The sequence below is a fragment of the Hypanus sabinus genome, chromosome 6 (genome assembly GCF_030144855.1).
Source record: "Hypanus sabinus isolate sHypSab1 chromosome 6, sHypSab1.hap1, whole genome shotgun sequence".
Classification (NCBI taxonomy): Eukaryota; Metazoa; Chordata; class Chondrichthyes; order Myliobatiformes; family Dasyatidae; genus Hypanus; species Hypanus sabinus.
In genome coordinates this window covers 96,879,814-96,907,246 of record NC_082711.1, presented here as the reverse complement: position 1 = coordinate 96,907,246, position 27,433 = coordinate 96,879,814, and the positions used below count along the sequence as shown (strand labels likewise).

General features: G+C 40.9%; 1 protein-coding gene across 2 annotated transcripts in view; it reads left to right on the top strand.

Moving 5' to 3' along the window:
- The first annotated feature begins 5,810 nt into the window (after nucleotides 1-5,810).
- agmo (alkylglycerol monooxygenase) overlaps nucleotides 5,811-27,433 on the top strand; it is a 342,658-nt gene continuing 321,035 nt past the window's right edge. The window contains exons 1-2 of one of the 2 annotated variants that reach the window (XM_059971351.1): nucleotides 5,811-6,115; nucleotides 26,922-27,052. In XM_059971351.1, coding sequence (XP_059827334.1) covers nucleotides 5,834-6,115; nucleotides 26,922-27,052 — 413 coding nt within the window. In that variant the 5' untranslated portion in view covers nucleotides 5,811-5,833. The remainder of the gene's footprint in view (nucleotides 6,116-26,921; nucleotides 27,053-27,433) is intronic. The other variant, XM_059971352.1, reaches the window with a different exon arrangement.

The window sequence follows — 27,433 nt, the reverse complement described above, 5'->3', positions numbered from 1 at the left end:
TCCTGCCTTTTCCCTGTAGCCATTGATGCCTTTACTAATCAACAACCTATCAACCTTCACTTTAAATATGCCAAATGGCCTGGCCTCCAACGATCGACAGACTCACCACCCTCTGCTTAAGTAATTCCTCTTCATCTTTGTTCTGAAGGGATGTCCTTCTACTTTGAGGATGTGCCCCCGGTTCTAGATTCTCCCACTATAGGAAACATCCTCTCCACATATACTCTACTCAGGTCTCTCAATATTTGATAGGTTTCAGTGAGATCCCTCCTCATTCTTCTAAACTCCAGTGAATACAGGCCCGGAGCCGTTAAATGTTTCTCCTATGCTAACCCTTTTATTCCCGGGATCTAGTGAACTTTCTCAGACTCTGTCCAATGCCAGCATTTTGCTTTCTTAGATAAGAGGCTCAAAACTGCTTGCAAGTGCTATCTGATCAATGCCTTATAAAGCCTCAGCAATACATCCTTGCTTTTTTATTCTAGTCCTCTCTAAATGAATGCTAAAGTTGCATTTGCCTTCCTCACTAATGACTCAACCTGCAAATTAACCTTTATGGAATCCTGCATGAGGACTCCCAAGTCCCTTTACACGTTGGATTTAGAAACATAGAAATACAGAAAACCAACAGCACAATACAGGCACTTCGGCCCAAGAAGTTGTGCTAAACGTGTCCCTACTTTAGAAATTACTAGGCTTACCCATAGCCTTCTATTTTCCTAAGCTCCATATACTTATCCAAAGGTCTCTTAAAAGACCCTATCATATCTGCCTCTACCACTGTTGCCGGCAGCCCATTCCATGCACTCATCACTTTCTGCGTAAAAAAAAAAAAAAAAAATTACCCCTGACATCTCCTCTGTATCTGCTTCCTAGTACCTTAAACCTGTGTCTTCTTGTGACAACCATTTCAACCCTTGGAAAAAGCCTCTGACCATCCACACTATCAATGCCTCTCATCATCTTATATACTTCTATCAGGTCACCTCTCATCCTCCATCGCTTCAAAAGAAAAGGCCGAGTTCACTCAACCTATTCTCATAAGGCATGCTCCCCCATCCAGGCAACATCCTTGTAAATCCCCTCTGCACCCTTTCTATGGCTTCCACATCCTTCCTGTAGTGAGGCGACCAGAATTGAGCACAGTACTCCAAGTGGGGTCTGACCAGGGTCCTATATAGCTGCAACATTATCTCTTGGCTCCTAAATTCAATTCCACTATTAAGGAAGGCCAGTACACCATATGCCTTCTTAACCACAAATTCAACCTGTGCAGCTGCTTTGAGCGTACTATGGACACGGACCCCAAGATCCCGCTGGTCCTCCACACTGCCAAGAGTCTCACCATTAATACTATATTCTGCCATCAGATTTGACCTACCAAAATGAACCACTTCACACTTATCTGGGTTGAACTCCATCTGCCACTTCTCAGCCCAGTTTTGCATCTTATCAATGTCTTGCTGTAACCTCTCACAGCCTTCCACACTATCCACAACACCTCCAAACTTTGTGCCATCAGCAAACTTACTAACCCATCGTTCCACTTCCTCAATCATCATTTATAAAAGTCACAAAAAGTAACAGTCCCAGAACAGATCCATGAGGCACACCACTGGTCACCGACCCCCATACAGAATATGACATGTCTACAACCACGCTTTGCCTTCTGTGGGCAAGCCAGTTCTGGATCCACAAAGCAATGTCCCCTTGGATCCCATGCCTCCTTACATTCTCAATCAGCTTTGCATGGGATACCTTATCAAATGCCTTGCTGAAATCCACTATCTCTACTGCTCTTCCTTCATCATAGTGTTTAGTCACATCCTCAAAAAATTCAATCAGGCTCATAAGGCACGACCTGGCCTTGACAAAGCCATGCTGACTACTCCTAATCATATTATACCTCTCTAAAGTTCATAAATCCTGCCTCTCAGGATCTTCTCCATCAACTTACCAACCACTGAAGGAAGACTCACTGGTCTATAATTTCCTGGGCTATCTCTACTCCCTTTCTTGGATAAAGGACCAACATCCGCAACCCTCCAATCCTCCGGGACCTCTCCCGTCCCTATTGATGATTCTAAGATCATCGTCAGAGGCTCAGCGATCTCCTCCATCGCCTCCCACAGTAGTCTGGGGTACATCCCATCCGGTCCCGGTGACTTATCCAACTTGATGCTTTCCAAAAGCTCCAGCACATCTTCTTTCTTAATATCTACATGCTCAAGCTTTTCAGTCTGCTGCAAGTCATCACTACAATCACCAAGATCCTTTTCCATAATGAATACTGAAGTAAAATATTCATTAAGTACCTCTGCTATTTCCTCCAGCTCCATACACACTTTCCCCCTGTCACACTTGATAGGTCCTATTCTTTCATGTGTTATCCTCTTGCTCTTCACATACTTGTAGAATGCCTTGGGGTTTTCCTTAATGCTGCCTGCCAAGGCCTTCTCATGGCCCCTTCTGGCTCTCCTAATTTCCTTTATAAGCTCCTTCCTGTTAGCCTTATAATCTTCTAGATCTCTCACATTACCTAGATCTCTGAACCTTTTGTAAGCTTTTCTTTTCTTCTTGACTAGATTTATTACAGCCTTTGTAAACCACAGTTCCTGTACCTTACCATAACTTCCCTATCTCATTGGAACGTACCTATGCAGAACTCCACACAAATATCCCCTGAACATTTGCCACATTTCTTCCGTATTTTTCCCTGAGAACATCTGTTCCCAAGTTAAGCTCCAATTTCTTGCCTGATAGCCTCATAATTCCCTTTACTCCAATTAAACACTTTTCTAACTTGTCTGTTCCTATCTCTCTCCAATGGTATTGTAAAGGAGATAGAATTATGATCACTATCTCCAAAATGCTCTCCCACTGAGAGATCTGACATCCCACCCGACCAGGTTGAATTCCCAATACCAAGTCAAGTACAGCCTCTCGTCTTGTAGGCTTATCTCCATACTGTGTCAAGAAACCTTCCTGAACACACCAAACAAACGCCACCCCATCTAAACCCTTTGCTCTAGGGAGATGCCAATTGATAATTGGGAAATTACAATCTCCCATCATGTCAACTCTGTTATTATTACACCTTTCCAGGATCTGTTTCCCTATCTGCTCCTTGATATTCCGGTTACTATTAGGCAGCCTATAAAAAACTCCCAGTTAAGTTATTGACCCTTTCCTGTTCTGAAACTCCACCCACAGTGTCTCTGTAGACAATCCCTCCATGGCGTCCACTTTTTCTGCAGCTGTGACGCGATCTCTGATCAACAGTGCCACGCCCCCACCTCTTTTGCCTCCCTCCCTGTCCTTTCTGAAAACTCTAAAACCTGGCACTTGAAGTAACCATTCCTGTCCGAACCATCCAAGTCTCTAATGGGCACCACATCATATCTCCAAGTACTGATCCACACTCTAAGCTCATCTGCTTTGTTCACAATATTCCTTGTGTTAAAATAGGTACATCTCAAACCGTCCATCTGAGCACGTCCCTTTTCTATCACCTGCCTATCTTCCCTAACACACCGTTTCCTAGCTTTCTGTATTTGTGAGCCAACTGCCTCTTCCCCAGTCTCTTCAGTTCTATTTCCACCCCCCAACAACTCTGGTTTAAAATCTCCCTAGTAACTTTTGCAAACCTCCCCTGGGATTCAAGAGCAATCTGTCCTTTTTGTACAGGTCATACCTGCCCCAAAAGAGGTCCTAATGATCCAGAAATCTGAATCCCTGCCCCCTGGTCCAATCCCTAAGCCACACATTTACCCTCCACCTAATTCTATTCCAATCCTCACTGTTGCATGGCACAGGCAGTAATCCAGAGATTACTACCTTGGTGGTCCTGCTTCTCAACTTCCTTCCTTACTTCCTGTAGTCTTTTTTCAGGACCTCTTCCCTTTTCCTACCTATGTCATTGGTACCAATATGTACCATGACCTCAGTCTGTTCTCTCTCCCACTGCAGGGTATCTTGGACGTGATCTGAAACATCCCAGACCCTGGCACCTGGGAGGCAAACTACCATCCGATTTTTTTCCCTGCGTCCACAGAATCGCCTGTCTGACCCCCTAACTATAGGGTCCCCTATCACTACTACTTTCCTTTTCCTTTCCCTACCCTTCTAAATTTTCTCCCTGTTTTGGAAATACTACCCCTTTATTTCTTCTACCAAAGTGCATGACCGTACAATTCCAACTGTGTCCTACGTGCCATTTCTTTACCATTTTCCTAATCTGTCCATTCCTGCAGACTCCTTGCTTCCTCAACACTACCTGTCCCTCTACCTATTTCGTATACCCCACAAACTTGGTCACAAAGCCATCAATTCCATCATCCTGACATGGTCCGGTCTGTGAAGTCCGCGTCCTGCTTCACGGTCCGGTTCGTGGACTCCAGACTCCGGGTCTTCTGGCTGTTCCTTTTTTCAGTTGGTCTTAATCACAGGCACCTGATTCTCATATTGGGGCTAGAATATAAGTGGCCCTGGGTTGGCATGTTGATGCTTGTTTGTTTTGTCAGTATCCTGTGCTTGTCTTTGTTGGGTAAGCCAGGCTGTCTTTGCTGTTACCCTGAGGCTGGACGGTTCCCTTCCCTTCCCCTCCCCTTCTTTCTGTAGCCCTTGGCTGAAGCCCCGTCTGCTACCTTCTGCCTGGAGCCCTGCCTGTGTCCTTGCTGTCAAGTTCTACCACTGGAACATAACTGCAGCCTTGCTGTGTCCAGGTAAGGAACTGTCTTTTGTTGTTTGGAACTGTCTCTTTGTGTCAATGCCTTTGCTAGGTAGGTCTGGCTGTTTGCTGCTATCTCATGCTGGGAACTGTCTCATCGTGTTCAGCTTTCTGTGTATGAGTCCTGGCCCTACGTCCTGTTCCCAAGGAGGGGTCCCGGCTCTGTGTTCCTGTCTCCCAAGACCAAGGCTTTGTGTTCCAGTCTCCCTTGTCCAAGTTTGAGCTTCATGTCCTCATCCAGCCCAGAAGTTCTGTGTCCAGCTCAGGAGTCACGTGTCCTGCCCCCACGTCCAGACCTCTTGCCTTGCCATGTCTTGTCCTTGCCTGGATCTGGAGTCCGAGCCTGTCAGGACCCAGGTTCCGGGTTCCTGTCCAGTCTCTGGATCGGAGTCCTTGTCCAGGTCCTGCTTTCCTAGTGGAGTCCTAGCGCAGGCCCTGTATCCTAGTCTCATTCAGGGCCTGTGTCTTGTCTAGTGTTTCTTTCCCACTTCCCTTGCTTTGACACACCTAGTCCTGTCCCTAGTACTTCAGTGTCTGTGGCTTGCATTTGGCTCTGCTCTCAATGCTCACGGTATGACACATCCAAACCACTAAGCTACCGTAGTATAACATGAAAAGAAGTGGCTCCATTCACCGCGAGTCACCTGCAGTCTCTGACTCGCTGATGTCATTTGTCCCACGTGACCTGCGGTCCCAGACACGGAACAATGTAGCAAACTCTTTGACTGAGAGAAACAAGAGTTGATCATTCACTTCCTTGTGCCTGTTCATCACTTCACTATGATCAGTGTTAGTTTCTCACTTGGGTGCCATGTGCATTTTGTAATCCAATATCCCTTGAATCTATTAATATTAGTGTACTCAACAGGTCAGATAGCATACGCACATTGCAAATAACTGGACAGTTCCCTTGTTGAGAACTTGAATCGTTTTCTGTTTTATTTCCGCCTTCGAAAATCTGCAGGTTGCTACTTCAAAATAAAGGATAACATTTGCCATGTTTTCAACAACGCCTTTGCGCTTTCGCTAATAGTATGTCGCTAATTTGGTTGCAAGATCGAAAGGGCACGAAATGTTCCCGCCTTTGTTCCATCCTCCTTTGACATGTTCGTCGGACCGCCTTCTTGCCTCGCTTCCCGGCCCGGCTCCGGTCATGTGTCAGTCGGGACAGTGGCTTGCTTCCTGGTGTACGGGAACGGCCGTCCTTCCCCGATCCCTGTACGAGCTGCGGTCCCCGGCTCCCTTCTCTTGGCAACCCTAGTCATGCTGCAGTCCTCTCAGTTCAACCTGTCGCTTTCGCAGGGGTTCAGGGTCTTGTTCTACGGGCTGACCCCCAGCGAATCCTCCTGCAGCGACCTCCAGGAGGTGCAGGACTACGTGCAACAGGTGAGCTGCCTGGCTTCGGGCAACCCCTTCAACCGTTTTCGTTGCCTCGGATCAAATACTACTTTGAAGCAAGTTTCACTAGTACTGTAGTTCCGTGTCACTATACTGCACTCTATACCAAGATAACTAATCGATTGGGCTGTTGTCTGTGTCTTCCAAGCTGCGGCAGGGCGAGATTACATGAGCACAAGAACAACCTTCTGTATATAGTAGAACCATTTCTCCTTGCATCTTTGCTCTCTTTTTGCTCTAATGTATATGTTTCTTATTGTAATTTATAATTCTGACGTGTATTGCAATGTACTACGCAAAAACAACCACAAATTTCACCGGATGTTAGTGATAATTAAACTCGATTCTGATTGTTACCTTTCTATTTCCATTTTTCTTTCTTTACAGATGGTTAGCAGTATAGGGAGCTCTATATGTTGTCCCTCTAGGGCTGTGGTGAAATCAGAGTTTATTTATTTGCTACAGTTAACAGTATTGTATTATGATACAGTACAAGGCCTTTCAATCAGAAGTTTGCTTTGCCCTTGAGAGAGAGATCGAATCCCAACCTTTGTATTTTGACATATGGAGATTAAGTTAATCATTTGATACTTTTTTTAATTTAGAGGAGCAATAGGGTAACAAGACTTAATTACACCCTTGGCCAATTAACTTATTGACCTGCACGTTTTTGGCTTGTGGGAGGAAACCAGAGCACCCAGAGGAAACCCACACAATCATGGGGAGAACGTCCAAATTCCTCAAAGACAGTGATGGGAATTGAACCTACATCATAAGACCATAAGATTTAGGAGCAGAAGTGAGCCATTTAGCCCATCAAGTCTGCTCCACCATTTAATCATTCTGATCCAATTGTTTGAGTTATTCCCACTTCCCTGCCTTCTCCTATACCCTTTGATGCCCTGGCTAATCAAGAACCTATCCATCTCCGCCTTAAATACACCCAATGACTTGGCTTCCACAGATTCCAAAGACTTATCACCCTCTGACTAAAGTAATTTCTCACCTTCCCTGTACTAAATGGACGTCCTTCAATCCTGAAGTCATACCCTCTTGTCCTAGACTTTCGTACCATGGGAAATAACTTTGCCTTAGCTAATCTGTTCAGGCCTTTTAACATTCGGAATGCTTCTATGAGATCCCCCCCTCATTCTCCTGAACTCAATGGCATACAACATAAGAGCTGCCAGACGGTTCGCATCTGGTAACCTTTTCATTCCTGGAGTCATTCTCATGAATCTTCTCTGAACCTTCTCCAAAGTCAGTATATCCTTTCTAAAATAAGGAGTCTGAAACTGCACACAATACTCCAAGTGTGGTCTCATGAGAGCCTTATAGAGCCTCAACATCACATCCCAGCACTTATATTCTATATCGGGGTCAGCAATCTTTTTGCCTCTGTGGACCAGATCGTGTATTATTGAGCGGACAGTGAGCCAGATAAATGCCATAAAAAACTTGAAATATGGGAATTATCCATTTAAATTCATTTTGTTATGGATTGCCTCGAAATACTAGAAAATTATTTGTGCGTAAGGTTGCCTACCCCTGTTCTATACCTCTAGAAGTGAATGCCAACATTGCATACACCTTCTTCAACACTGACTCAACCTGAAAGTCAACCATTAGGGTATCCTGCATAAGGACTTCCAAGTCCCTTTGCATCCCTGCATTTTGAATTCTCTCCCCATCTAAGTAATAGTCTTCCTGTTTATTTCTTCCACCAAAGTGCATGACCATATACTTTCCAACATTGTATTTCCTTCACCACTTTGCCCATTCCCCTAAAATATCTAAGTCTCTCTACAGCCTCTGTCTCCTCAACATTACCAGCTCCTTCACCTATCTTTGTATCACCAGCAAATTTAGCCACAAATCCATTAATCACATTGTCCAAATCATTGACATACATCGTAAAAAGCAGCAGTCCCAACACTGACCCCTGTGAAACTCCACTGGTAACCAGCAGCCAGCCAGAATAGGATCCATTTATTCCCACTCTATCAATCAGCCAATGTTCCACCCATGCTAGTAACTTACCTGTAATTCCATGAGCTCTTACCTTGGTAAGCAGCCTCATATGCAGCATCTTGTCAAAGGCCTTCTGTAAATCCAAGTACACCACATCTACTGCATCTCCTTTGTCTACCCTGCTTGTAATTTCCTCAAAAAATAGAACCATAAAACATTACAGCACAGAAACAGTCCTTTTGACCCTTGGCTGTGCTGAACCATTTTTCTGCCTGGTCCCACTGACCTGCACCTGGACTGTATCCCTCCATGAACCTCTCATTCATGTACTGTCCAAGTTTTTCTTAAATGTTAAAAGTGAGCCTGCATTTATCACTTCATCTGGCAGCTCATTCCACACTCCCACCACTCTCTGTGTGAAGAAGCCCCCCCCCAATGTTCCCTTTTAACTTTTCCCACTTCAACCTTAACCCATGTCCTCTGGTTTTTTTCTCCCCTAGTCTCAGTGGAAAAAGCCTGCTTGCGTTCACTCTATCTACACCCATCATTTTATACACCTCTATCAAATCTCCCCTCATTCTTCTACGCTCCAGGGAATAAAGTCCTAACCTATTCAACCTTTCTCTGTAACTCAGTTTCTCAAGTCCTGGCAACATCCTTGTAAACCTTCTCTGCACTCTTTCAACCTTAATAATATCCTTCTTGTCATTCGGTGACCAAAACTGCACACAATACTCCAAATTCAGCCTCGCCAATGCCTTATACAACCTCACCATAACATTCCAACTCTTGTACTCAATACTTCGATTTATAAAGGCCAATGTACCAAAAGCTCTCTTTACTACCCTATCTATCTGTGACGCCACTTTTAGGGAATTTTGTATCTGTATTCCCAGATCCCTCTGTTCTACTGCACTCCTCATTGCCCTACCATTTACCTTATATGTTATACCTTGGTTTTTCCTTCCAAAGTGCAACACCTCACACTTGTCTGTATTAAACTCCACCTGCCATTTTTCAGCCCATTTTTCCAGCTGGTCCAGATCCCTCTGCAAGCTTTGAAAACCTTCCTCACTGTCCACTACACCTCCAATCTTTGTGTCATCAGCAAATTTGCTGATCCAATTTACTACATTATCATCCAGATCATTGATATGGATGACAAGTAACAATGGAGCCAGCACTGATCCCTGTGGTACATCACTAGTCACAGGCTTCCACTCAAAGTAGCCATCCTCCACTACCACTCTCTGGCTTCTCCCATTGAGCCAATGTCTAATCCAATTTACTACCTCACCATGTATACCTAGCGACTGAATCTTTCTAAGTGACCTCCCATGCGGGACCTTGTCAAAGCCCTTACTGAAGTCCATGTAGACAACATCCATTGCCTTCCCTTGTAACCTCCTCAAAAAACTCTAATAGATTTGTTAAACATGATCTACCACGCACAAAGCCGTATTGACCCTCCCTAATAAGTCACTGTCTATCTAAATTCTTGTAGATCCTATCTATTAGTACTCTGTCCAATAATTTACCTACTACTGACATCAAATTTACCGGCCTATAATTTCCCAGATTACTTTTAGAGCCTTTTTTAAACAATGGAACAACATGAGCTATCCTCTAATCCTCTGGCACCTCACCCGTAGATACTGACATTTTAAATGTCAGATTAATATCTGCCAGGGCCCCTGCAATTTCAACACTAGTCTTCTTCAAGGTCCAAGGGAATACCTTGTCAGGTCTTGGGGATTTATTTACTCTGGTTTGCCTCAAGATAGCAAGCACCTCCTCCTCTTCAATCTGTATAGGTTCCATGACCTCACGACTTGTTTGCCTTATTTCCATTGACTCCATGTCAGTTTCCTTAGTAAATACAGATGCAAAAAACCCATTTAAGACCTCCCCCATTTCTTTTGGTTCCATACATAACCAACCACTCTGATCTTCAAGAGGACCAATTTTATCCCTTACTATCCTTTTGCTCTTAATGCACCTGTAGAAGCTCTTTGGATTATCTTTCACCTTGACTGCCAAAGCTACGTCATGTCTTTTAGCCCTAATTTCTTGAGTTTCTTTTGCACCTTTTATACTCCTCAAGTACTTTATTTGCTCCCTGTTTCCTATACATGTCATGCATGTCTCTCTTCTTCTTTATCAGAGTTCCAATATCCCTAGAGAACCAAGGTTCCTTATTCTTATTCACTTTGCCTTTAATCCTGACAGGAACATACAAACTCTGCTGTAGGCTTGTCAGGTAGGATTTTCCTTTCAGGAATCCATGCTGGTTTTGGCCTATTTTGTCATGTGCCTCCAGGTACTCCATAATCTTATCCTTAACAATCGATTCCAACAACTTCCCAACCACTGACGACAGGCTAACAGGTCTATACTTTCCTTTCTGCTGCCTCCCACCCTTCTTAAGCAGCAGAGTAGCATTTGCAATTTTCCAGTCATCCGGTACAATGCCAGAATCTATCGATTCTTGAAAGATCATTGTTAATGCCTCCACAATCTCTCCAGCTACTTCTTTGAGAACCCGAGGGTGGATTCTATCAGGTCCAGGAGATTTATCCGCTCTCAGACCATTAAGCTTCCTGAGCACCTTCTCAGTCATAATTTTCACTGCATAAACTTCACTTCCCTGACACTCTTGAAAGTCTGGTATACTGCAGACGTCTTCCACTGTGAAGACTGATCCAGATACACATTCAGTTCCACTGCCATCTCTGCGTCTCTCGTTACAATATCTCCAGCATCATTTCTATTGGTCCTATATCTACCCTCGACTCTCTTTTATCCTTTATATACTTAAAAAAGCTTTTACTATCTTTTTTGATATTACTTGCAAGTTTTATTTCATAATTCATCTTTTCCTTCCTAATGACCTTCTTAGTTTCCTTCTGCAAGTTTTTAAAAGCTTCCTAGTTCTCTATCTTTCCACTTGCTTTGGCTTCCTTGTATGCCCTCTCCTTTGCTTTTACTTGAACTCTGAATTCATTTGTTAGCCTCGATAGTGTCCTTCCATTTGGAAATTTCTTCTTATTTGGAATATATCTGTCTTGCACTTCCCTCATTTTTCAGAGAAACTGCAGTCATTGCTGCTCTGCTGTCCTTCCTGCTAGTGTCCCTTTCCATTCAACTTTGGCCAGTTCCCCTCTCATGCCATTGGAATTTCCTTTATTCCACTGAAGTACTAACAGATTGGGTTTTACTTTCTCCTTCTCAAATTTCAAAGTGAACGCGATCATTTTGTGATCACTGTTCCCTAAGGGTTCCTTAACCCTCTGGATCAGTGCACAACACCCACTTTGGCACAGCTAACCCCTAGTGGGCTCCACAACAAGCTGTTCTCAAAACCCATCCCTTAGATATTCTACAAATTCTCTCTCGAGGTCCAGTACTGGCCTGGTTTTCCCAATCCACTTTCATGTTAAAATCCCCAACGATTATCATGACATTGCCTTTCTGGCATACCTTTTCTATCTCCTGCTGTAATTTCTAATCCACATTCCAACTGCTGTTTGGAGGCCTGTATACAACTGCCAATAGGGTCCTGTAACCCTTGCCATTTCTTAACTCAACCCATAGAGACTCTTCACTTTCCCATCCTGTCATCCTTTTGTAATGATTTATTTTTGTTTATAGTTGGGGCCACACTACCCCCTCTGCCTACTAACCTATCATTCCGATGCACAGTATATCCTTGGATGTTCAGCTCCCAATGGCAGCCATTCTTTAGCCAAGTTTCAGAGATGACCACAACGTCATACTTGCCAATCTTTATCTGAATTTCAAGATTGTCCATTTTATTTCTTGTGCTGTGTGCATTCAAATGCAACACTTTCAATCCAGTATTTGCTGCTTTCTGTTTTAACTGCACCATGCCTCTATTGCCCTGTAACTCATCCCACTGTCTGTGATTATGCCTCATCTCCCACTTGTCCTTTCTATCATCTATGTTGCACGCTATCCTTGATTTATACCTGTTGCTGGCACTGTAATAGTGTTGTGCTAACTGCTTTGCTGCCACGCTACTGTCTTCCAACTCTGCTGAACTCCGTGATTTTCCAATAGCGAGTTAGTATGATAGTTCATTTCCTTTGAGCGTTTGGATGCATAGCTTTTTACAAGGTATTAGCTACATTTGAATTTTAATTCAAATAAATGAATTTCCTAAAACCTTGGCATTTGAAAGTAATTAGGGGAGTGTCTGGAAATGTGAGAGTGAATATGTGTTGATCTTTTGCTGTGGTGTTTGATATAAGAGGAGTTGGGTATCTGTTGAAGCCAAATATATCTTTTGTGGTCAGAACTGCTCTATGTCCTTTAGTTCTGATAGGAGACTCAAAGTCAGGTTTATTTTCATCTGCACAAGTGTATGTATGCACAGGTTTAATGATGAAACTTGCAGCAGCATTGTATAATCACATAGCATGTCTCTGAGCTAAAGGGTCAACTCTTTCTCCTCCCACAAACCTGGCTGGGCATGTTCAGTACTTCCAGCATTTTATGTTTTTATTTTAGATTTTCAGCATCTGCAGTCTTTTTATTTATTTTCAGCCTTTGCAAATACACTTTTTTTCCAATCTGAATTTCTAGCCAAAAGAAACTAAAATGATCTCAGAACACTCAATTTCTCAGTGACTTTAGAAGATGTGGAAAAGCACATGGATGTCATCGATTGCCGAAGTGAGTTATAACTAGATTACCAAAGATGTTGGAAGGTGTGGGGACATAAGAAACTGAAGATGCTGGAATCTGCAATATAAAAAAAAACAAACTGCTGGAGGAACTCTGTGGGCTGAGCAGCATCTGCAGGAGGAAATGATTTTTTCAGTGTTTTAGATCAAGAAAATGCATCAGGTCATCCTATTCTTTACCACCTTCCCTCTCCACTCTCTGTCCTGACACGAGAAAAATATGACATGCAAAACCTATTTATAAAATAATTAGAAGTGATGTATATTACTGAGCAAATTAAAAATAATTGAAAATATAAGATTTTTTTGAATAATTCAAAAACTTTTAGTTATGTTCAAAATGTGAGTTTTTATAAAATGTGAACAACCTTTTTCCCTGGATCTGTACTTTCCCACCAAATCAACTGGAACTGCTGTTTCAGTGCCAAGCATATTGTACTTGGAGCTGGACTCCATGAGAGGCCCATCATCAGCCACCCAGCTGTGAAATTGTCATTGAAGAGTGGTCAACTTATGATGAATTTGATGGAACTTATTCAGAGAAATGCTGGCAATTTTAATCAGAATTGTCAGCATTTCCCTGCATGATATGGCTGATCAAGCAAAATACGTACAAGATGTAAACTGTTGCCAACTATGGTTTAACCTGGAACAGGAAGATCTTGCAGATGAAATGTGAGAACAAGGAATGATTACATTACCAGCCTGTGTCAGTTGATTATGAATGTATACACTGTTTATCAACCCTAAAGTGTGAAAGGTCTAGACACATAACTGATGAGGTTTTGGCCTTGTGTATGTCCAAAGGAGTGAGATGAGTGAGAGTGACTATACAGTGAGTTGAATGATCTTGTTTTTATCAAGTTATATCTGAGTTCAGTTATATGAACTGATTGATATTTTTGTAGCTTCATTCTTTTTCCATCATAATTTTAGCCAACAACACTTGGCCTTCCACTCCAGAACATTCCAGGTTGTGAAAGAGTTTGAAGGTAGTTTAACAGATTTTTAAAAAATATTATGTTTATTGTGGGAAGAAGGATTAATATGTGTAAGTAAATATGCTTTGAAGCAATTATAAACCAGTTGGAAATATCAAGCTCATAAATTGTTGTTAACTTTACAGATTTTGGAAACTGCTACCTCCTACTGAATTATCCTTGACTACAATATTGCCATGCATGTGCAGACATGAAAAAAGCAATAAGTGGGAGTAATTTAAGACTCTTGAAGCTATTGATTCAAGTTGTTTGCATCATTTTAATTATACATAATATGTGGCATAAATTGTGTTTCTAAAGAAAATAAAATTAAATAATTATCGCAATTTTAACCTAATTTTATGCAAGAATCTTTTTGCAATGAGTGGCATGTGAAAAATTTCAAAGTGGAGGACACAATCCCATTGAAGTATTAAAATGGAGGGTGACCTGAAATAATAGTGTAAATACAAATTCAAAATGTGAATGAGTCTGGATGATATAGAGGCAGAGGGTAGAAAACTGAATTTAATCTTCTGCTTACTTTTGTCCACAGTTAAGTTGAAGAGCATATAGGACAAATATTTTAATGTCTGTCCAACATCTCCAATAGCAGGGATGTGATGCTGAGGCTCTATAAGGCACTCATGAGACCACCCTTGGAATATTGTGTGCAGTTTTGGGCTCTTTTTTTAAGAAAGGATATATTGACATTGGAGAGGGTTCAGATAAGATTCATGAGAATGATTCCAGGAATGGAAGGGTTACTGTATGAGGACCATCTGGCAGCTCTTGGGCTGTATTCCCTGAAGTTCAGGAAAATAAGCGGATTCTCATAGAAACATTCTAAATGTTAAAAGGCCTGAACAGTTTAGATATGGCAAAGTTATTTTCTCATGGTAGGGGTTCTAGAACAAGAGAGCATGACTTCAGGATTGAAGGACGTCCATTTAGAACAGAGATGCAGGGAAATTACTTTTGTCAGAGGGTGGTAAATCTATGGAATTTGTTGCCATGAGCGACTGGAGACCAAGTCATTGGGTGCATTTAAGACAGAGATAGGTTCTTGAATAGCCAGGGCATCAAAGGGTATGGGGAGAAGGCAGGGGAGTGGGGATGACTGGAAGAATTGGATCAGCCATGAATGAATGGCAGAGCAGACTCGATGGGTTGAATGGCCTACTCTTGCTCCTAGGTCTTATAGTCTTATCAAAGAAACAGTGTTATAAGAAGTTCTTCACGGAAGTGCAGAGGCCGGATTGATGGTCATTGTGTTGTTGACTAAGACTTTGAATTTTTAACATACTTTGTTTTAAAAGCTTGTGTTGTTTCTAAATTATGCAGATTGCATATTTTGTCATTATATAACTGAAGGGCAAATTCATGGTTACGTAGCATTACACCATTGTGCCCTGCAAGTGTGAGTGAATGAGTTGCACCTTATGTATGCATGTCTTATTTGCAAGAAATGACCAGAAGGAAGACAAACTATTTGGTCCATTGAGCATGTTCTGTCAAAGTTGAAAGTCAATTTATTAGGTATGTATTTTTTTACCATGTACTACGAGATTAATTTTCTTGCAAACATTTACAGGGGTAAAAGAAATACTATAGAATTTACAAAAATCGATAGACAGACTGACAAACAGTCAATGTGAAAAGAAGAAAAACTGTACAATAACAAAATAAATGATTGTAAGGAGCCCTTTAAATGTGTAGGTTACAGAATCAGTTCAGACTAGTGGCAATTGAATGTATCCGCACTGGTTCACCAATAATGTCATGTTTGTTCCTTTTTCCAATTCCATCCTTATAACCCTTGATTCCCTTTCTGATTTTAAAATCTATACATCTCAGCAGTGGATGTATTCATGGATTCTACCTCCGCAACCTTTAAAAGAGTTTTTAAAAGAGTTACAAATGTTCAGAAAATAGAATATATCTATAAATAAAATCACCATTTGGCATGGCAACTGCTCTGCCTAAAACTGTAAGAAACTGCAAAGAGTTAAGGACACAGCTCAGTGCATTATGGAAACCAGCCTCCTCTCCATGGACTCTGTCTATTCTTCTTGCTGTTTCAGAAAAGCAGCCAACATAATCTCCCATCTTGGCCATTCTCTCTCTTAACCCCCTCCTCCACGACTGCACAGAAGATAGAAAAGTCTGAAACATGTTCAAGGCTGAAGGACACCCTCTGTCCCTCTGTTATAAGCCTATTGAATGGACCCCTTGTATGATGTATGATGAAATGGACTCATGACCTCACAATCTACCTTGTCATGGCCTTACACCTTATAATCTTCCTACACTGCACTTTCTCTGTAACTATAACACTATATTCTGCATTCTGTTACTGAATGTTCCTTGTACTACCTCGATGAATGATATGATTTGTATGGGTGGCATGCAAAAAAATATATTTTTCTCTGTTCTTTGATGCACATGAAAATTTACCATTGACTGCTTCCTGCTAGATAGCCAATCCTCTATACATGCTGATGTATCTCCTCTGACATCATGAGTTGTTAGCTTATGAGTAACTAAGTGTGTGGTACTATGATGAATACCTTTTAAAATTCCAAATATATCTATTGGCCCCCCTCTCAGCAGTCTTTTTTGATATTTCTTACCTGCTGGCATAGTATCAATATGAAATAGCCCACTGTACAGGATGTGCATCTACAGAAAAGTCCATCTCAGTGAAAACTAGAGTCAAGCAAGCTGAGTCATTACTTAGAAATGTTTTTTAGCATTTTGTGCAATAGGAAATTTAGGTAGCACTGACTTTAAACCAACATTGTTCTAGCCTCAATAATTTAACTGCAATAAACAGATGACTTGTAGATCTTTCTGTACTTGAAGGTCAAACTCCAAGGTGTTTGTTGACTCATTCATTGATAGGATAGGGCTTAGACTGAATATCTCCAAGACCTAAGTCCTATATTAAGCTTTCCACACTCTGCAGCATTATCCTTCAACGAGGAGTATTCGTGGAGTGTTAAACTCAGGAGCCACCTCTCATTGAAGGCAAATATTGATGGAATTTATCATTGCTTTGAAGGAGCAAGTACAGCCATTAGTTGATTAAAGGAAAAGTAATTGATATCTGGTCCTGTAATTTAACATAGAACTCACGTTCTGCCTGACTGCACTGATCCTTGTATTCCTGTATGTCTGAACTACATAGAGAAGTCTCCTCAAGGCACTGGCAACATTCCACAATGTTGTTTTATGTCATGGATAAGTCAACTAATGTTCTCTTCAAGGTCAACATCTCCATCACTGGCCCTAATTACATGTAGTCGAATTTTGTTCTGGAAACATTCTAAGGTGGACAGAAGAAAAGTTTTCTCAGGCATGCACAATGTCTGGAAAATGTGACTTTCCTACTGACACGAGGGAATTCTAGTCTCTTCACTGCTCAATGTGGAGAAGGAGTACTTGAGGTGTTAAGAATGTTCTGTCCTCTGTTAGGAGCACACAGAAGCCCAGCAGTAAAATTGAACCACCTCACAATCTATAAAACTAACAGTACACTTCCTTCCTGAACTACACCCCAAACAAACCACTGAATCCTCCCCCTTCTCCCTTCCCCATCACCAGAAGCCTCGTGATTCCTGATTCGCACATTGGCTGATCAGATACTTCAGAACCCACAGAAGCAGAGTGGAGACAAACTGGTCTTAGTCATGTAATTTATGTGCTATATATTTGTCATAAATTTTGTTCAGAGTTTTGAAGCAAAGTTTTAATATAAATGATATCAAAATGATCATTTGAGTTGATGCATGTTAAAGATGTATATTCTGATTCCTCTCCAAAATTCTCAGCTAATTTGTTTTCTTTCTCTCTTCTGAGCCTTAATACAACATCCAATCAATTTATATATTTCATTTACACATTTCTCTAAATAACATTATATCTGGATCTTTTCCCCCAGAGGAATGGGGTAGGTGTAGAGAGAGATTGGTTCACTCAGGAGAACATTATCGTGAAAGAGTTTGTTTTTGACCTGCAGAAGTTTAAAAAAAGAACACATCTTTTACATCATTTCACTATATTATGTGATGGTTGGTCCTTTACTCAAACCCCATCTGATTAATTGTATGATTCAATGATTATTCATAAGCTACTTTTTATTAAATTGATTTTGACATATTAAAGAAACCCCGTTCTGTAAAGAATACAAGTGCTTTGTTTACTCCTGGAAGCCTGATTTCAGAGAATGACTGAAACAGCATTTAGAAGATTGAGGTGGTTGTGCATTGGTCAGGTTGAGACCAAATTAAAATCATTCCTTCTTTGATAAATTATTCACTTTGCTTATTGTTTTCATTGGGGAGACTGGGTAAGCTAGTAGTTGTAGGACAGCCATTTTCATTACCAGTAACAATATTTATCTGCTTCATACCCACAATATTTATCACAGTCTTTGAGGAGCTTAAAGGGTATTTCCTTCTTATAAATATTTACTTATTTGAAGATTCTGAGTCGTCACAGTTTGATTTAATTTTGGTATTGCCAAAGGGCATATTTTCTACAATGTATATTGACCTGAAATATTGACCCATGTCCCATTTAATGTAATGCTACCATCGGGAAATTACTTTGAACTTGAATTCAAGACTAAAAGCTAGTTCAAAAGTTGTTTACTTTATAATCAGATAGAATTTATTACTTGCAAAACAAACTGCTGGAGGAACTCAGCAGGTCAGGCGGCATTGTTGAAGGCAAAGTGACAGCTGATATTTTGGGTCAAGGCACTGCATTAGGACTGAGAGGTCAGAAGGGAAATAGAACCAGTATAAAGAGGGGAAGGGGAAGGTAGGTGCTGGTAGGCACTAGGTGGTAATATATAAGGAGGGTGATGTGAGGCAGATGGAATTAGGTGGGGCGGGAGAGGAGAGTGGAGGTAGAGATGGTAAGGTAGGTAATAAGCAGAGACGAGGCTGCAAATGCTCGAGTGTGATAAGTAAGGAAGCTAGTAAGTTGAGCCAGTTGGGTGAGTGTATAGGAGATCCATTCATCTGACTGTGCTGATGATAGGCAGTTGGAACCAGGTAGTGGAATGGTATAAAACTGGGTGACAGCAGCAGTGAGTTCAAGGCAAAGGTTGGCTGGGATAACCCCTTTTTTCTCTGTCTGCCGATCACCCACTAGCTGGAGTTCCCCAATTCTACTTATTCCCTTCCCTCATTTGGCTCTAGTCAATGCATTGTCACCCTCCCCGCCAGGTTTCACCTAGCGCTTGCCTCTCTCCCTCACCTCTTCACACATAACAAATTACACTGAAAAGCTTTGTGTAGGATCCGGACAGTTCATGCCATTTGTAATCAGTGAGGTAGTAAAAAGAAAACAATGCAGAATATAGCAATGCAGTGACACTATAACCTCATATTCTCTCCTGGTGATGAAAGGCCTTAACATATTGGTTGTTTAACATATGAGGAGGGTTTGATGTCTCGGTTTTTACTCAAGTTTGGATGAATGAGGGTTATTTCATTGAAAAGGCCTGGATAGAGAGGATATGGAGAAGATGTTTCCATTATTAGAAGATTCTGAGATCTGGAGGGCACAGACTCAAAATAAAGCAGTGGCCCTTTAAATCTGAGATGAGGAGGGATTTTATCAGCCAGATGGTGGTGAGGCTGTGGAATTCATTGCCACAGAGAGCTGTGCTGGCTAAGTTATTGAGTTTATCTAAGGCTGAGATTGATAGGCTCTTGATTGCTAAGCAAGTCGAGTTCTGGGGATAAAGTGGAAGAATGGCTTTTTAAAAAATCATCCATGATTGAACAGTGGTGTGAACTTGATGGGCTGAATGGCCTAATTATACTCGTATATTATGGTTTTCAGTTATGGCTTATAAGAATAAATAAAGAAAAGCAAAATTGTTTTGTTGCTGATGGTTGTAAATGATGTAAATCTTGTTGGAATTATTAATTTGCAATGCACAATATGTAAAAAAACTTAACATTGTAAAGAATATTCAGAAGCTGAACAAAATAAATAACAAATCTAGACTGGATCTGTTGAATACTTAATAACTTCTAATTATGCATTCAGCATCTACATTATTAGGTACCTCCTATACCTAATAATAAAGTGGCCTCTGAGGGTATGTTTTGTGGCCCATCAACTGTACTGTACTTCTGCTGAAGCCCATCCTCTTCAAGGTTCAAAATGTTGTGCATTCAGAGCTATTCTTTTGCATATTGTTGCAATACATGGTTGTTTGAGGTACTGTTAGAGAGAGTGCAGAGACGATTTACTAGGATGTTACCTGGGTTTCAGCAATTAAGTTACAGAGAAAGGTTGAACAAGTTAGGTCTCTATTCATTGGAGCGTAGAAGGTTGAGGGGGGATTTGATCGAGGTATTTAAAATTTTGAGAGAGATAGAGTTGACGTGAACAGGCTGTTTCCATTGAGAGTAGGGGAGATTCAAACGAGAGGACATGATTTGAGAGTTAGGGGGCAGAAGTTTAAGGGAAACACGAGGGGGTATTTCTTTACTCAAAGAGTGATAGCTGTGTGGAATGAGCTTCCTGTAGAAGTAGTAGAGGCCAGTTCAGTTGTGTCATTTAAGGTAAAATTGGATAGGTATATGGACAGGAAAGGAGTGGAGGGTTATGGGCTGAGTGCGGGTAGGTGGGACAAGGTGAGATTAAGGGTTTGGCATGGACTAGGAGGGCCAAGATGGCCTGTTTCCGTGCTGTGATTGTTATATGGTTATATGGTTATATGTTGCCTTCATGTCCCCTCTGATCTCTCTCATTAAGAAGTTGTTTTTGTCCACAGAAGTGTCATTCATTAGATGTTTTTGTTTTTCACACCATCCTCCATAAACTTTAAAGACTCGTGCATGAAGATCACAGGAGGTCAACAATTTCTGAGATAATCAAACCACTCTATCTGGCACCAGCATTTCCACAGCCAGAGTCACTTAGATCACATTTCTTCACCATTCTGATGTTTAGTCTGAACAACAGCTGATCTTCTTGACCATGTCTACGTGCTTTTATGTATATAGTTGCTGCCATGTAATTGGCTGATTAGATATTTGTATTAATATTATTCGGTATACAGGTGTGCCGAATAAAGTGACCACTATGTGCAAACTTCACTACACTATTGGCTCACAGAAGCAATTCATGACTAATACCAGAAATAATTTGCCTCTATGGCAAATTTTAAAAGAATAATTACTATTGTTGATTAAATTTCCTATATTTCACTTCAAGTTGCAGACACTTGACACAGCTATCTAACTTCAGTGCAGCTAACTAAGTAGGTTACAGATTACTGCTTACTAATTTACTCCCAATCTATAATTTTAAATGTGCTATGTAGTAATAGCTGTGTGTTCTACTTCTGCAATTTGATTCCTTCTAGCTATAACGATGGGATGAAGCTCAAGGCAAAGTTGAATACTTTGGATGATCAAAGGTGTTTGATCTAAAGTGTGTTCAGTTGAGCTTCATCCATTGAGGAAATTCTTCATTGAGGGAATGAGGGCAGGAAAGTTGGTTTACTGAACACAGAAAGTCTGTGGACCCAACCTGTTCAACGTCAAACATCAAACTACCCCCCCCCCCATCACACAAATGGCAACAAAAAAGGAGAGAAAAACACAATATAAAACACAAAAGGCACATTTCAGTACAGTTCAGCTCAGTGTTTATTACAAGCTGCCCCAGTTCAAAAATAGCTGAATAGTAGTAACTAAAAATAGTAACCAGAACTAGCTGAGTCATTTTGGAAATAGCTACGAGTGGTTCATTCTAGGGGTTAAAGGAAGTCACTCGTACCTCGTTTAAATCTTTGGGATATCCGTCCTTGGACTTCATTCTGCATCCATAATATTTGTATGGCTGGTCCACTTGAAGGATAGGTCACTGATGCAGGAGGATCCAGTGGTGTAGTGATGATATGGATAATGTTACTGGTTTGACCCTCTTTTGTTGAACTTGCTCACTGCCTGGCACTTGTATGATGTGAATACTGTTCGTTGCTGTCCAGATTATGCACGAATGTTGTCTAGATCTTTCTACAAGCAGTCATGCAACGGGTTCATTTTGGAAGCAGTTGCAATTGCATCTGAATATTATGTGATAATTGGCAACTATGAGCATTTCTGAGCTTGTGATGAAAGGAAGGACATTAGTACAGAAGGTATTTGGACTTTGGACTCTCCTGAAGAACTCCCTCAGTGAAATCCTAATGGGATGATTTAGGTTCTATAACCACAATCACTTTCCTTTGTACCAGATATGGTTTCAGCTGTTGGGTTGTATTCCCCTTGATGCCCATTGATCCATTGTACAAGGGCTTCCTGATGCTGTGCTCCGTCAAATACTGTATTGTTGTTAAAGGATGGCACTCTTGCCTCATCCCTAATGTTTAAATCTCTAGTTTGTGTTTGAATCAAGGTTTTAACACAAACTGAGTGATTCTGCCAAAATCTACATTGGAGTAAGTAGGTTATTTGGTGGCAAAATTGATGTCATATTCAATCACTTTTCTGATGATTAAGAGTAGATATGGTTGAGGTGGAAATTAGCTGGACAAAGTTCATCTGCTTCTTGTGAACATTTATGAGTATGCAACTGATAATTGCACACCAATTAACATTTTGTTGTTGCTAGAAGAGGATGGGGCTGTTCAGGAGCCACCCACTTGTCAGACTTCCTGATGGAAAGCAAGTGTCAAGTGAACTAATAACCATTAAGGAAACCGTTTTACTTTACTTAATTATTCACTCCATTATCTTAAAAAAATGCCAGGAATCTAATCAATGCACAAATGCTTTGTGGTTTAATCTTCTAATGGCTATCCAATGACAGATGTTGGTTACTTTCTCCAATTATGTTGTTCAGAACAGTTGCAACACCCCTGTATTCCTAACAACCATTTTTTTCCCAGGACTACTCAGCTCTAAACTTCATTACAGCCGGAGCATTTTCCCACGTTGTAGGGGTGATGTCACTGCTGAATGTAAATGATTGGTGTAACTATATTAGTTCAGCTTGGCTGGAGATGCTAGACCTTTAGTGCAGTATCATGGCTGGGATATTTCCGATCCCATACCCTTTCCTGTGTCCAGTGTTCACAACAATTTATATTACATTAACTGACTCAAATTTGGCTGAAGACTGGCTTATATGATGGTGGAATTTCAGGAGGAAGCCAAAAAATGGATAATCTATTTGGACTGTGCTTAAGATGATTGAAAATGCTTCAACATTGCCTTTGGTTGGGTCTCTCTACTGCCAAGAGATGTTCTTGGAGTCCTTTTCCATAGCTTGATAGACAGCCACCCTTACTCCTTTTATTCATTCATTTTATTAGTACAATGGAACATTTAAATTGAGTTAGCGATTAGATTGTGTTTTCTGAAGAACAATATTTACACAGGATCAATGATAACAATTTATTTCTTTTGGAAGAGTGTGGTTGGAACCCCAGTTTGGAGACTTCAACACAATCTAGGCAGATAGTTAAATGCACTGAGGTGTGGATGTTACATGTATGGACAAACTCTTGGATGAGACTTTAAGTTAAGAAGAAATTGATTTGGTTCTGCCATGTTTTGAAATAGACATATTCTGGAATGAGTTTATGGATGAATGAAAATGTAGTTTGAGGAATCTGCAGCCAGTCTCCATTACGCATTGTGAAGACACAATAACAGCCTCAGTATGAATTCTAAAATTAAATCTTGCCATGGAAAATAATGGGAAGTATTCAAAATCAGTCACAGCTTATCTGTGAACTGCACTCATCAAAAGCACGTGCATAGAAAGCCTAAAGCTAACATTATCAATTCTGTTTCACCACGCTTACCACTGTACGATGCTCCCTGGAGGCCTCTAAAGACATAATAGATTAGTATGCTGGCTTTCACATCCGAAACCTGAATTTGAGTCTGGTCCAAACTGTTGGAGTGAACAACTCACTTTTCTGTTGGCATTAGTGATCCTCTGAAGTTAGTTTGGATAGACATATTGTGGTTTCTACTGGGTAAGAGTCTACAGCACAGAAGAGCCAGCAAACTGACATGATTTGGCAATATCTGAATGTATAATATTGGCCAGCTAGTCTGGATGCAATGACCTTGTTTATCCTCCACACCCAAGAACCAGCTGATGAGGCTTAGAAACCCCTTAGCAGGGAGTTGGCATCAAGGTGCATAATCTTGAAATCCCTCTCCTGGGGCACCCTGATTCACTTTAATGGGCAGAACCTTGACTTCTATTGAAGCCTCTAAAGCTTTTGCTAAAGCTTTTAAATGAGGGCCACTCCAAAAACTTGAACACATTGCAGCAAAAGGGAGTGCTGTATTGTCAGAGGCACCTTAAGTAAGAAACTAATATGAAAATTCTAATGAGCATCCCACCCACCCACCTCTCCCATCACATCATAAGAGAATTCCAGCTGAGCTCCAGCACTATAATTCTCCCTCAACCCATGTCCAGTCATTCTGGGAGTTGCTACTTGTGTCTTTCACTCACCTTTCTGTTTTCACTTCAGCTGGATGTGTAGAAATGTCTCACTGACACTTCACATTCAGGAGCCAAATGTCAGGACTTGGTTAAGGCTCAGATATTTTAATCCCGAGCACATCGTCTCACACTTCCTTGATGGTCTATAGCAGGAGAAGAGGATGGGGCAGAGCTTTGAAACTTCAGTTTTAATCAGATTTTAAAAACAAAAATTTCCTCTGTTTCTTCATTGGGTTTTTGCCTTCATGAAGACTTTGTCTTCCTGATCAACATGAGGTTATTTGGCATCTGCTGATTTGGATGCTCCTGGGATTTTTGCTTCATAGTCAGATTGGAGTTTTTTTCCATGTTCTTTAATCAGATCATTGTTCTGCAATGTGCTGTTTGGAGTGGACAGAGCTAAACCAGAGCACACTTAATCAAAGTTGATACTATTTTCTTGAATGATGTTCATCATTTGTAGTGTCTTGTCTCTGTATCAAGCATGGTGCCTCCTACTACCTTTGTGCATGATTGCAAAAGTTAAATTATTTCAGCTTACTGACATATGGTAACCATAACAGATTGCAGCTCTAAAGGTAGCTGCATGTTCCACTCCTGCTCCTGTTTAAGTATATGTAGCTGGTTCTTTAAGGTTGTCATAGCCGGGGACAGTTGGGAGGTAGTGATGGTAAACTCCCACTACTTATTAAGTGCTCCCAATGGTGTGTGTCACAAATAGGCTCTATCAACCAAGTTCATTTCCTGGCCTTCACATATGGTTTGGCTACTAAGCCCAGTGAAACTGTTTCTACTGACAGGAAAAGGGGCAAATGCTGGTTACTGGCCTCTCCTTCATATGATCTACCAGTCAGTTATCGCCAGAACTTGCTTCTATGCAGTGGTTTGCTGGAGTAATGGCGTCATCACGGGTGATGCTAACAGGCTCAATAAACTGATTAGAAAGTCTGGTTCTGTAATAGGAGTCTATAGGAGTCAAACTGGACACACCGGATGCTGAGGTAGAACATAGGACCCTACGGAAAATCCTGGCAATTCTGGACAATGTTTCTCATGCTCTTTGTGGTACCTTGGCTGAATGAAAAAGCACATTTAGTGATGGACTAAGACAACTGCACTGCTCCAAGGAGCACTATGTGAGGTCATTCTTACCCTCAGCCATTAGGCTCTATAATGAGTTAACCTACAGCTGGGGAAGTGATGACCCCTCCTGTTAGACTGTTTGAGGTGACTTTTTTTTTCTTTCTTCTCTTCTAATATTTTATCTGAGTTCATGTAATACTACTGTGACATGAACTTCCTTTGGGATCAATACAGTATCTATCTGTCTGTCTATCCACCTGTGGGGAAAGTTGTGGAATAATCCACAAGGAAAATTCAGAGCTGGAGTCCCTAAGGCAGCTGCTCATTGAGTTCAACACTGACTGGCAATTCCTTTGACCTCACTTGTGCCAAAATGTAGTCCGCTGTTCCTTTGTATTCATCAGCTGTGTAGAGAGAGTGAGTCTGCTGCATGGGCAACAGTTTGCTCTCCATATTGTACTGCCCTGGCTTGTGTACTGGCTTTCATATCAACCTCAACAGCTGAGAAGCAACATCAATGGTCGACTCTGACCAACTGAAGCCTGTTGATCTGCAAAAGAATTGCAAATTGGGTTATTTTCATGTAAAACTGAACTTGTGTAAATTGGTATAGAATGTGGGGGAGTACCTGGAACAAAGAATGTAGAGCAGAATAGCAAGGAACATGCCCTTTGGCCTATGAGGTTGTGTCAAACAAATTAAACTAGTACTTAAATGGCTAACTGAACTAATCCCTTCTGCTGATACAATGTCCATATCCATCCATTCTCTGCATATTCATGTACATTTCTGAGAAGCTTTTAAACAGCTCTGTCATACTTGACATCACTACCACTGGCATTCCTGGCAGTGCATTCTGAGTACCCAGCCCTCTCTGGAAAAAGCCTTCCCGGCACATCTCCTTTGAACTTGCTCTTTCTCACCTTAAATGCACTCTGTCCAGTATTAGACATTTTGATCATGGAAAAATGTACCAACTGTTTGTCTTTGCTTCATAATCTTATAAAATTCTGTTGCCTGCTCAGCCTCTCAGGCTCCAAAGAAAACAACCCAAATTTATCCAACTTTTAATAGCGTATGCTGCCTAAACCAGGCAGCATCCTGGTATACCTCATCTGCACCATTTCCGTATCCTTCCCATAATGGGTGACCAGAATTGAATGCAATATTCAATGTGTTGTTTTATGAAGCCATTTTACTTTCCTCATTCTTCCTCTATTAAAACTCAGATTAGACATATGGTTTACATTTACTCTCAAGTCCAATCTCTTAATGGTTCCTGTACTTGGTATGCTTGTCATTGTGATTCTCGATTTATAAAATGAACTGCACTATTATTAATTGCAGGAATTATATTTGCTATTGTCTTCTTTAAACAACCATCTCTGTTAAATAACCTGTATCGTCACTAGCCTGAAACCATCAATCTGCTTACATTTTGAGTGAAATATTATTGTCACATTTCTATGAATTGTCCTTTAAGCATTTTATTTACATTTTGTCCAAATGTAAAAATGAATTAATAAAGCAATGTGTTATATTTTGTAGGCGATACCCTACTTTGTTGGACTGATGGTCATAGAGCTAACAATTACCTGGTTTCGGAAGGGTCAGATGGTATTTAGGGTGAATGATGCACTAACGTCCATCAGTGCAGGAATTATCTCAAAGCTTCCAGAGTAAGTACTGTAAATTATCACCATTTGGCTCCCTTTTCTGGAATGTGCTTAGAATAATAGAAAAGATACTAAGTTTTCTGTTTGTCAGCTAAAGGTAGATTAAACTAACGAATTTTTGGTAATTTTGGTGATGGTGCAGCAGGCAATGTACATTTTATGCACCGTGTGGAAGGTGGAATGAGATCTTGATGCACTGTGGCTCTTCCTGTGATGACGTTCCACCAATGCTGTGAGTTAAGAAGGTGTAAGATTTTTAATGTGACATTACGTTCATAGCATTATTTCCAAGCTGAAATGGTATGTAGGAAACATGAAAGCATTTTTATAAGCTGGAAGGTACAGTACGTCTGTAGTAATTTTTATCAGTTACTACATTTCTGT